Here is a 12,793-nt window from a genome sequence, read left to right as displayed (position 1 = left end):
ACACACAGTTATGTATATGCCAGAACTTGTCCGACATGTCATTAACATAACAATATTGCGATTGATTCCATTTGCTTGCCATTTGGACTTCTTGCAGGCTCCAAAGGGGAGGTCCATAATCTAGGCAAGTACAGTATGTATTAAACAAAAAGGTGTATACAGTATATTAACGAGTGCTACCACCTGGTGAATTGCCAAGCGGCCACTTAGGTAGGGAATAGTCAGTCCCATATAACAAGACAGATAAATAGAAAAGGATGCAGTGCTTGTTAAATCGGTAAGAGGTCCCAATCATAGTGAAAACACTTAGGGGGAAATTTACTAAAGGAAATTTGTAAAAAATAGTTGTATTTGTATCCAGAAATACACTTATTTTTGACATTTACTATCCCGAAAATAAGGCAATTCGTATTCGTATTTATGTGCTATCAATACGAATACGAATGGCCGTATTTTCAGTATAGTAAATGTCAAAAATAAGTGTATTTCTGGATAAAAATACACCTATTTTTTTTACAAATTTCCTTTAGTAAATTTCCCCCTTAATAGATAAAATTTAACTCAAATTGATAAAAAATAGTCAGTCTCTCACAATGGGCCTTATTCTAGTTCACTCTTTCTGACAAAATCCTTCTTAGAGGGACAAAACCATGTGCACTGCAGGTGGGGCCGATGTAACATGTGCAGAAAGAATTAGATTTGGGTGGGGTTTTACTTCAAAGTGAGATCTATATTGCAGTGTAAAAATGAAGCAGACAGCATTTACCCTGCACAGAAACAAAATAACTCACCCAAATATAATACTCTTTGCACATTTTACATCTGCCTCCCTGCAGTGCACATGGTTTTGTCCATCTAAGAAGGAATTTGTCAGAAAGCGTGAACTAGAATAAGGTCATAATGACGATAATAATGTCCCAAAGATTTGTTCCTATGTTACAGCCCAATGTTAACTTCTCATCAAGGACATGAATTGTAAACCATATGCAAGTATTAATATAATAGTAACCACGGATGTCACCGCTGGAGGAATTGTCCTGTATTTAGGAAGCTCATTGGCTAGAGTCCTCACTATGATGCAGAGCTTTATATACAGCTGTATTCCAACGACAGCAAAACCTGTCAGTAGCTCAGCCTAAACTACTGTCTAATCCACACTTGTCCCCTGCATATCTGGACGAGCCACCCTTTACCAGCATTCATCATACCATCAGGACACTAGCTATCTGCAAAATAATAAGGATCACCGTGGCATCTATCATACCAAAATTGTCTCCAGCAGTAATGGTGCATACACACGGGGCGATTATAGCAAATATCGCTGGAAATATGGTAGAAATATGATATGGTCACTATTGCCAGTGATTGGAGTGTGCACCAGCGATAAATCGCCGGGTGCGCACTTCCGTTTTCAGCCCCTGAATAGCCGCTGGTCGGAGGAGCATGCTCCTCCGACCAGCGACATCCCCTGCCTCTTCACCCGGCAGTGTGACATTTTCATCTGCGACCTTCTCTGGTCGTAGATGAAAACGGGACACTGAGCAATTTGATTGCTGAGCAATATATTACCAGCGATCATATTTGCCCGTGTGTACGCACCTTAACAACTTGTGGACTCCATCACACCACGCTCAGGAAAAAAATATCATTTGCATCAAAGTGAAGATTCTAATCAGTGTGCATTCGAAATACAGGACAATTCCTCCATCTGTAACATCTGTGGTAGGGTGGCCAATCCCGGGATCGACGGTATCCTAATTTGGCCCTAAAATGTATGGGATTTTAATCCCAGGATTAGGGTTCCCAATCCCAGGCAGTGTTTTAGCACCTGCTCATACGCTGCCCAGCTTCTTCGGTCACAGCTGTGCAGTTCAAAGATAGTTTTTATATATTTGAGTTATATTTCATCCATTGAACAATGGTTTTTGTGAGGTCTGCGCTAAGTATGTGTTATGTAAATAAATGCTGGATATAGACTGTACTTGCAGGTGGTAAACACACATTTATTGCTGTTAAACTATACAGAGTATTAAACGTTTGCCTTACCAGGCAGGTGAATAACAGTGGCCCTTATTCTGGTCGGTGCGGATATATCCGCGTGCGTTCGGCCCGCCGATGTTTTGTGTCTGCGCATGTGCAGAGACGTCTCTGCGCATGTGCGAGCGGGGCGTACGGCCAAATCCCCCATGATATGTGAACACTCCGAACAGGGGGTGGAGAGGGGCGTGAAGGGCTATTTGGGCTCATTACCATATGCATACGCCCCGGTTTCATGGGCGTTCCCATGCAAACACTGGGCGTACGTATGGTAATGCGGCCGTGACGCACGTGTAGGGGGAGGACATATGACATCGCCGGATGTCAGCTGCCCGCCCAGATCCCTGCTTTTGCACGGAAAAATGTCCGTGTGGTCTGAGGTTGCGGGAGCTGGTGGAGCACTCGGTCCTGCATTCGATGGTCTGCGACCATCGAATGTTGGGGGAGGTTCCCTGAGATGGAGGAGGCGTATTCCGTGAAAAATACACGTGCGGTCCGTTCGGCCAGCTTCTTACCGCGTACGGACGGAGTTTGCGATCCGTATGGAAGGCGGGGTTTCGCACGCACGGTCCTGGCCGCATAATCGGATCCGGCCGCACCGATCAGAATAAGGGCCCGTGTCTCTATATTATATATCCTTTCTCTCTATATTTCATCCATTGAATGTTTTAACTATGATTAGTACCTCTTATTGATTTGACAAGCACCACTTCCTTTTCTATTTAGCTAGGTATATATATATTACCACATACTCAGAAGCTGGAAATAAATATATAGAAATACATTTAGGTCAACTTGTTCAGCACGTTAAAACATGATGACCTAAACTTTTAGAATTTTTTGTGTGTCGACTTTTATGTCGGTTTATGGTTAAAATAAGAGTTGCGCAAAAAAAAAATCATGTGTCAACAGTTATTGTGAATGTGTCAACATTTAATCATGTCAATATAAATGCATGTCTACATATGTCAACTGAATGACCATATCGATCTTGACTTGGTAACAAGTCAACACACACCGAGAGCAACCATCCATCAACAACAGCACCTGTGGATGGTCCTATATATGACTTAGCTATTCATATTTACTTACAATATATAGCACCAACATATTTCATTGCAATTTACAATTAGTAACATAATCCTATTAAAATAGGAGTGTATAATAACAGACCAACATATATAGGGACATTTTGGGAGATACAAGTTTGATATAAGGATATGTGCTAGATATCTGAGCCAACTGCAGAGGTTCTTGGTGGGCTATATGATCAAGTCATACAGCAATGTTGTGAGTGTACAAAAAAAAACCCAAGTGAAGTTATGCAGGTAGTTCTGCAATTTGAGAAGCTTCTCTGAAGAAATGAGTTTTCAGGGAGCACTTGAAAGCTTGGAGACTAGAAGAAAATGAAGATGTACGATGGCGAGCATTCCACGGAGTGGGTGCAGCCTGAACAAAAGATCTATAACTGTGAATGGGATCAATTAAGGAGTCTGTGTGAGAGAAACAGATCTCATGCGGAGCAAAGGAGGTGAGCTGGGGGGTATTATGAGATTAGTAACGAAGCATAGGTTGGTGTAGGAGGGACTGACAGGGCAGCAGAAGAAGAATGGTTTTGCAATGAAGATTGCAGATAAGTCTAGCAGCCCTTACATTTAATATATGTAGACTCTACCGGTAACATTCTGTATAATGCGTATGGGTCATTGGGTCGACCCAATTTAGGTCGACATGCATTGGCTCGACCATTGAACGTCGACAGGCCTTAGGTCAACACCTGAAATAGGTCGGCAAAGGGAAGGTCAACATGAGTTTTTCACAAACAAATTGTCCCAAATATTGAATCAGCCAACATGGACACCTTTCTACGGGCACTGCTGTGCTCAGCATGCTTGTGGCATGGTGCCTCGCTATTTTATTCTACCACCATGCGTAGTGGATGGTAGGGCAGAAAATACCACCTGCCGGCACATGCCGTCTCCAAAAAAAGTGAAAAACTCATGTCGAACTTAATGCTTGTGTTGACCTTCCGACTTTGTTGATCTTACCCATGTCAACCTATTACAGGTGTCGACCTAATGCCTGTTGATCTTCAGTGGTCGACCCAATGCATGTCAACCTTAACAGAGAGACTAAATATAGTATAAATGGCACTATAATGGAAATTACAGAGGAAGAGAGGGATCTAGGTGTCACTATTTCAGGGGACTTAAAAGCAGGTAGGCAATGTAACAAAGCAATGAAGAAGGCAAGTCAGTGCTTGGTTGCATAGGGAGAGGTATCAGCAGTAGAAAGAAAGATGTAATAATGCCACTGTATAGGTCATTGGTACTACCTCATCTAGAGTATTGTGTTCAGTTCTGGAGGCCATATCTCCAGAAGGATATAAATACATTAGAGACTGTACAAAGAAGGGCAACTAAAATGGTGCATGGCCTACATCACAAAACGTACCAGGAAAGACTAAAAGATCTTAATATGTATACTTTAGAGCAGAGAAGGGAAAGAGGGGACATGATAGAAACTGTAACAAGGTACAGGTGGGAGACATTCTTCACAGGAAGAGGAGCAGCAGAACAAGAGGACATGCACTGAAACTAGAGGGAGGAAGATTCAGGGGACATTTGAGGAAGAATTACTTCACAGAAAGAGTAGTAGATAAGTGGAATAGCCTCCCAACAGAGGTGGTAGAGGCAAATACAGTAGTACAATTTAAACATGCTTGGGATAAGCATATTGATATCCTTACAAAAAATAAGGATCAAATATGGTTTGAGGTAACAGGTTTAAAAAAAAAGGGGCAGACTAGATGGGCCAAGTGGTTCTTATCTGCCGTCAAATTCTATGTTTCTATGTTTCTATGTAGAGTTGATCTAATGACAATATCCTGTAATAGCACGGGTGAAATTTGCCTTTCTGTCCCCAGGGTCAAAGACTCTTTAAAGTGCCACCACTGTCCCTTCCAAGTATATTTATTTATTTATTTACAGTTTCTTATATAGCACAGCATTATATATACAGTCCAAGAATAATGGCACTCCGGAGGCAGTTTCCAGCATATAAAATGATTGTATTGAGAGACAAGCTTTGGGGGTTCTACCCCCTTTGTCAGGTTAAACCATCCTACAGCCTTAGGATTGTTTAACCTGACGAAGGGGGTAGAACCCCGAAAGCTTGTTCCTCAATACAATCTTTTTATATGCTGGAAACTGCCTCCGGAGTGCCATTATTCTTGGACTGTATGCATTACTGTGTCTAGGCACCGGGGCTTGCTGATTACCTTTGAAAGGAGTGCCGGCTGATTTGGAATGGTATATATATATATATATATATTTTAGGAGGAGAGTGTTATGCAGAAGTGAAATCCTGGAAAATTAAAAGGGAGGCTTTATGATCGATCGTGAATGGTGGTTGTTCCTTCCCTCGAGACCAGCCAACAATCACTGCTGCTGCATTCTAAATAGTAATATCTATCTCCCGTTACTGCCCCACCTCTACATTTATCCCCTGTAGTGGGATGTACTAAGCCTTTTGTGGTACATCCCATCATACAATGCAATAATACTGTACTAATCGCATATTTACTAACTATTTCGCGAAGGACAGGTCTTCCAATAAGAGCAGCACCTTTACGATGCCAATACTTTTGGGTTCAGCTCTGGAAGTCCCACTGACATGGGGGGCCCACTGGGGATACTGGAAGGATGAGGAAAGAAACTTATAGGCTTCCATATGGTAATGCCAGCAGAGGCATTGCCAGGCTTATAGTACATCCTGCTCCTTATTTTCTCTAACTGGAATATGACCATTTAACAAAAAGGCGTGGCGTGTGATGCTCCTCCTCCGATAGCTCAAGATCAGCAGCGTTTGTCCTCATGGTGCTCAGATGGAGGATGGGGGTTGCCACCAAGCATGAAGGTGATAGTGCCCCAAATGTAGCCATCACTCTCCATAACTATTCCAAAAAAACTCAACATAATAACAGGAATGACTGAGGCTACTCTCTGACCATGAGCTGCACCTTTAAAAATCTGAGTGTTCTTGCTGGAGTCTAGGGACTTAGCTATACAAGCACATTTCAGTCACTTGACCATTTATTAGCGGGCTCCCCCGTTAAAGCAGCTTATTTATTTCCTAAAGCTCAGACAAAGTGAATATTCTTTGTGCAAGCTGCTGTGAGAAAGAATAGCCATACTGCAGCCAAATCATAGGTTCTGTACTGAGCTTGATCATTGTGGGATACATCAAACCTTTGAAAGATAAAGTGGAGAAGTTAAACAAAGCAACCAATCACCTTGTCATTTATCTAGGCGACAGGCTATGAAGTAACAGCAGAAGCTGATTGGATGATGTGTTCAACTGCTCCACTTTATCTCTTAAAGGTTTGACACATCTTGTCAACAGTGAGTTAGATCACTCCTCAGTACATGTAGTCTGCTACCAAGGATCTGGGGTCTCTGATTTATACAGGTCACTAAACATCTCTTTTTTTTTTTGCATTTCAAACTTAGCGGTGTAGCTAGGTGCCATGGTGCCCGGAGCAAGGGCATATTTCGCACATGTGTTGGCATGTTACATTTGAAAAGAAAAAAACTTTAAAAATAAGACACTATATAAGACACTGTAACGGAATCTGCTGCGCTATATAAAACATTGTAACGGAATCTGCTGCGCTATATAAGACACTGTAACGGAATCTGCTGCGCTATATAAGACACTGTAACGGAATCTGCTGTGCTATATAAGACACTGGGGTGGCGTTAACAATTGGGGTGGCCATTTCACACTTCAGGGTGCCTATTTGGCCTCTGTGGCCCATTTAACATTGTTTCCTATGGAAAAATCGGGTCAATTGAGGCATTGAACAGGAAAATCGGGTCAATTGAGACATTTAACATTGTTCCCTATGGGAAATCGCGGGCATCGCGTCGGTCGCATCGCACCCGATTTTTTAGTGCATTCAATGCCCGAGATGGCCACGATGGGCGCCCTTCTAGGTAAAGAGTACCACTACTGGGAACATGATATGTAACTGGCACTAAATATGTGCAACAAAATGATTGCTTGGCATTCAAAGTCAGTGCCTGAGATAGTACACAAACTTTGTTTCATGTTTTGAAACCTTGTTTTATGCACAAATAAAAATATTTATTGTGTGTATTTCATGTGTTTGATGTGTTTACAACATAACTGCAAAATACCTCAGGATACCTAATTGAAATAAAAATTCAGAATTATCCAAAATGCTTCTAGTCCCGAGCATTTTGGATAAGGGATACTCAACCTGTACTGTACTTCCATTATGACCCATAATATTCTCTTGGGCTGATTCTTATACCACTTTCACATTGAAATGCTGGCTTTCATTCTGACCCAGGACTGGCACTTTCACACTAAACCCGAGTGGCCCATTATGCACATGGTGACACCGATTTAACCCATTTTAAAACACGGGGGTTGACCAGGCAGCAACACGGCAATAACCCCGGTTTTAACTGTAGTGTGAAAGTCATACAGATCTATCTTCCTGGATTAAAAAGGCAAGTGTAACATACAGCTTTATAATTTATAATAGAAACAACATTTATTTTACGTATGGGCAACAAACCAACAATGCATATCATTTCACATTTCCACTAGTCATAGTGGAACGTCCACTTTATGCTTTGGAAATACCTTCGGTTGTCTCTCAGGCAGGTGTCATGAGCTTATACCTCCACATCATATTCAGTGTTGGTGGAATGTAATAGTGCCCGCTGGAATTGCGGGATACTATCCAAACACTGCAATTTTTTTAAAGGAGCAATTATTTAAAAGGCATGGGTTTTGCCGTGCAAATGATTGCTGATTTAAAAAAACATTCGGTCTCTATACACTAAGGTGACTTCTCGGAGTGAAGAAGTAGCTCGATCCCCCCTTGACAGCAGTGTGGGAGGATCGTATGCGATATAGCTAATTTGGTCCTTTTGCATATGATACATTGTATGCGATCCCTGCCAAGCCTGCCAGCATTGGATGCGATCCAGCAGATGGCTTCTGCAGCCGGTATGAATCACAGGCTCCAGTGTGATGCACACTGGACCGTGCATCGCATTGGACCTGCTGTCATATTTGTATGCGAATGATGATCACCACAAAGGCATAAAAAGTGTCCAAACTGCATCCAGTGTATGGCCAGCTTAACAAAACACAGCTTCAGTTTAGAGAGTTCTACTGTTTCCAAAAGGAAATTTCCTAAGAACTGATCCAAGTCAGGTGCTAAAACTGTATATATTTATTACCAGTTATTTATATAGTGCACAGATATTACGGATATTATGTGTCAAGCTGTATGGTTAGTCAGACTTGTAAACCAGTTGATAAACTTTTTCCTCTTTGATACTTCATCTTCTTCTGTAGTTACATTCGGAGAATAGTGAAAACTCAGTGTGACAAAATAACAGAGCACTGAATTACAGGATGTGAATAATAGACCTCACAATTGATAGGTTGCAGTACTTTATTGGCAACTATAATATATTACTGTAAGGTTTGTGCTTAGTCATTGCATTGACAGTTTATACCATACCAGGAAAGGGAAACTAAATTGACTTATATTATTTTATTGATCAGAGGTTGACTGATTAATAATGAAACAACATATTAGCATTACATTATATAGAAAGCACAAATGACTGTACCCTTATGGGGCATACACACGGGGCGATTTCAGTCCCATTTCTAAGTGATCTGTCCAAATCGATCAGCATCATGGGGTGTATCGCTAGTGCCGCGAGATGTGCTGAGCAGTCGCTGTTAAGCCCATCGCTCAGCACGGAGGCAGCAGTCCACCGTGTGTACGGGGCTTTACAATGGTTCTATCACATAAGGGTGCAGTACGCAACAGGCCCCAGGTCAACTTTCTGAAATGGTCAACAGGTTCATAATGTTGACATCTGAAATTTTGCCATGTGAAATGTCAGAAGTTTGAGGATGCCGACAGTTAGAGTTAGGCTGCGGGCAGGTGGGTTGGGGTTAGGCCGTTACGGGGGGTAAATACTAGTGGGAGGTTTCGTGGACAAACACGCTGCAGCATCAGAGCTCTATGCCAGAGGGCACTGTCATATGGCTGCCAGGACCAGGAAAAAGACTCAGGACCTGCCGCAGGGAGATGGTGAGGACTCATTAGGCTGCCACAGATGGTTTAGCGATACAGTAGTTCATCATGTTGACATATTTATTATGAATGTCAACATGGTCACTGTTGACATGCCAAGCATGAAATATAGCATTAGCCAGCCCCAATCTCCAGGAAGAGTAACTGGAACACTTTGAGAGATCCATATGGATTCCTCCAACTCATTGGTCCTCATAATGCCCCTTCTCCACTGAAAGTCACCATGTCTAGTGACACTGCTTGACTGATCCCGGGAGTCTAAACCTCACCACTGAACATTAGGTAACAAGGCACTGATTATGTCATTGAAATAAGCCCCAATAATTGAAAACTATGCATATTCCTATACAGATACATTGAAGGCGTATGGGGAATAGCTTTATATAACAGCAGCTAAGTCGTATTGCTATAACTTATGAACAGCATATAGGGAATGAGAATGGATGAACACATTTGTCGGTACTTATGTACTATCTGGGCGCCCGATTTAGAAATCGGGTCGGATCGGGCACATCGCATCGCATCGCATGCGACCATCGGATGCGATGCGATGCGATGCCCCGATTTTTCCATAGGAATCAATGTTAAAATGGACTGAGTCCATTTTAACATGGAATTCAATGGGAAAAAGGGGTCCTTTTCATACCCCTACTATCCAAGTGGGCATGAAGTTGGACATAAACCTGTGGCGAGCGTAGCGAGCCACCGAGCCCGAAGCGTAGCGAGCGTAGCGAGCCCCGCGAGGGGACACAGAATACCGTACCCTCGCGGGGCTCGCTTCGCTCGCCACGCTTCAGGCTCGGTGGCTCGCTACGCTCGCCACAGGTTTATATCCAACTCCATGCCCACTTGGATAGTAGGGGTATGAAAGGACCCCTTTTCCCCATTGAATTCCATGTTAAAATGGACTCAGTCCATTTTAACATTGATTCCTATGGAAAAATCGGGTCATCGCATCGCATCCGATGGTCGCATGCGATGCGATGCGATATCGCATCGCATCTGATTGTATGCCTTAACTTAAGGCATACAATCAAAAAATCGGGCGACCAGATACTACATAAGTACCCATTTGTCCATGATTGCTCCAATAGTTATTTTCATGCATTCAGTTAAACTAACTGAATTAAACTCTATTTCTTTTCTGGAGATAACATTTATCTGTACTTTTAATTACAATAGCATACGATTATATACAACATTTTCCGTAGATTGCTGTAGCAGGGCACATAAACCACGAGTTTCCTGCTTTGTGACATAAAAGCGTTTGATTGGCTCTTTTTAGCCTAGATTTCACCAATATATAACCAAGGCAGGGACTGGCATCAAGTTTTTAAGAACATTTGTCTTAATTATAAATGTGTGCCCATTCTAATATAGCATACACATCTTTGTGTGGCTAACAAGCTCGTCATGCCCTCCTAAATCATTAACTTAATAGTAACACCCACACCTCATGCAGCTCATGTTAATATCCCGTCTCGCATAACTCAATGCTATTTCGGTACATCTGGGCATAGTCTACAACAGTACTGCAGATACAATTCATTCTGGAGTTCCTGATGTGGCCAAATCGTCCCATTAACCTGGGCTAATATTTACTCATCCCTCAATCAATGCTGACCAACATAGTAATCTATTCACAATCCATAAAAATACTAATAGGTGGCTTGACCTTCTCGCCAAGAGATGAATACAATATATTACAGCAACAGAACAACATGAATCAAATATAAATAGAAGCATCAAATGCCTTGTTCTCCTGAGTTGGGACAAGCAAGTGAGGAAGTAATTGTCTCATTGGCTGCTACCTGCAATCCAATGAAGATGCTATTCATCGTGATTTGTATATGTTGCTTGCAGGTATGTCATCCAAAAAATGTCAACATTGCAAGAGGTTGGCAGAACTTAAGTACCCGTAAGGCATTAATAATCAGCACAGAGTTTAGTTATGGACAAAAGTAGTCAAGTATGCAGTTTATGTATATCACATAATAAATTATGGACAATAAAAGCATACAATACTGAATACTAGTGAATAGATTACAATAATACAGAATATATATTACATCATAATAACTAGCATGCTCAGTGTAATGAAAACAAAATGAAATGTTTTGGACAGAACACATAGCTTGGAAAGCATTTGCATTACATGATGATAAAAAAATAAGAAAATAAAATATGTTAATGATATAAAAATATATCAGTGCAGCTAGTTTATTACTAAGGCGCACCTATGCAGGAACCTGAAATTGGAGGATCCTATTATCTATGCTGGTAAAACATTTCTCCATGATACAAAGCAGAATAATAATTCTTAGCTATAAATAGTACAGTAGCAATGTGTTTTCCTGCTTGCACTATAAATATCTGTAGTGAGCACAGTCCACTTATTGACAGCTATAGAAAGGTGTGTGCAACAAATCACACATTGCACTAGCCTGACAGTGAGCCCTCTGTATGTAAAAGCAGATGAGACATATCATTATTATCCAAACAGCAATACTGTAGTAGTGTCTACTTACCAGGCCCCACTGGTGCCACAGAAGCCCGCTGCTTCTGTAGTACTAACCATGGCAAAGGAAAGACTTGACAGGATTTAGGTGTGTGTCTGAGTAAGTGTAGCATGCACAGTAGTGTGAGGCGAGCTGCTGAGAGTATGCATGCAGCCTAGCCCCTCCTTCTCACACTGACTGGGGAAGGAATGTTTCTTATCTAGCTTGTGCTAGGGACTTCTCCACTCCCCAGATTCATTCTCTGATACTGCATCATCACCCCTACTGTCATGTTCACAATCCATGAGGACTATGAAAGAGACTGTCTCCCTTCTCTGCAGCATCCAATAAAACAAAATGTGTACATACAAATTAGCATCTTCCTCCCCAGGACACAGACACCATTTATCATGGCAACAATTGTTATAAAATTGAAAGGTTACCTGAAAACATAATGCCATTAAAGGATACAATTTGAAAAAAAAAAAAAGCATTTGCCATAGAGTGTGATGGGTTATGATGTATTCTGCACAGATCAGCTGCAATGGCAAGACAGAGATATCAGCATTGCTAATAGTGTGCATAACACAAGTCCCGAAACGTGATGAGTAATCGTGTAAGGATCAGTAGATCTTCCGCATATGCTTCTGTAACACTGGGGGTTATTCAGACCTGAATGCACAGCTGAGAATTTGCAGGCTGTAAAATTATCAATTGACCGTGCATGTGCATGCAACGTAGCACGCCTTTCTGTGAAAAAAATTCAACATCTATTTTTCACTGGCCGTGCACAAGTTGATTGACAGACGGACAGCTTTTGGAGGTGGCACCCGGCCAATAATTGGGAGTGTCAGGGGAAAATGCAGGGAGAGCCGTTGATGTCAGCCTGATTCTATAGGTGTGTACACACAGTGAGATTCCCTTGCTATTCGACTTAAGATTCGAGTGCTATGCAATCTTTTCTAACTCTGTATTATTTACATACAATTCATACAATCTGCATTAGATTTGCACTATATAGTCATTGCTGCCCTGTCTATCTGGGTTTCCATTTGTGCTGTCACGGGAGCGCGCATCGGGATCGCAAGGTAAAAAGCTGTGC

General features: G+C 41.8%; 1 protein-coding gene across 2 annotated transcripts in view; it reads right to left on the bottom strand.

Annotated features, from left to right (window-relative positions):
* Window positions 1-11,936, bottom strand: part of SH3TC2 (SH3 domain and tetratricopeptide repeats 2) — a 96,809-nt gene extending 84,873 nt beyond the window's left edge. Inside the window, exon 1 of one of the 2 annotated variants that reach the window (XM_083181975.1) lies at window positions 11,722-11,936. In XM_083181975.1, the coding sequence (XP_083038101.1) occupies window positions 11,722-11,824 (103 nt within the window). In that variant the 5' untranslated portion in view covers window positions 11,825-11,936. The remainder of the gene's footprint in view (window positions 1-11,721) is intronic. The other variant, XM_083181977.1, reaches the window with a different exon arrangement.
* Between the last annotated feature and the right edge of the window lie 857 nt (window positions 11,937-12,793).

The sequence above is a fragment of the Crinia signifera genome, chromosome 4, assembly GCF_055691185.1.
Source record: "Crinia signifera chromosome 4, ASM5569118v1, whole genome shotgun sequence".
NCBI classification, from domain to species: domain Eukaryota; kingdom Metazoa; phylum Chordata; class Amphibia; order Anura; family Myobatrachidae; genus Crinia; species Crinia signifera.
This window is presented reverse-complemented; position numbering and strand designations above follow the sequence as displayed.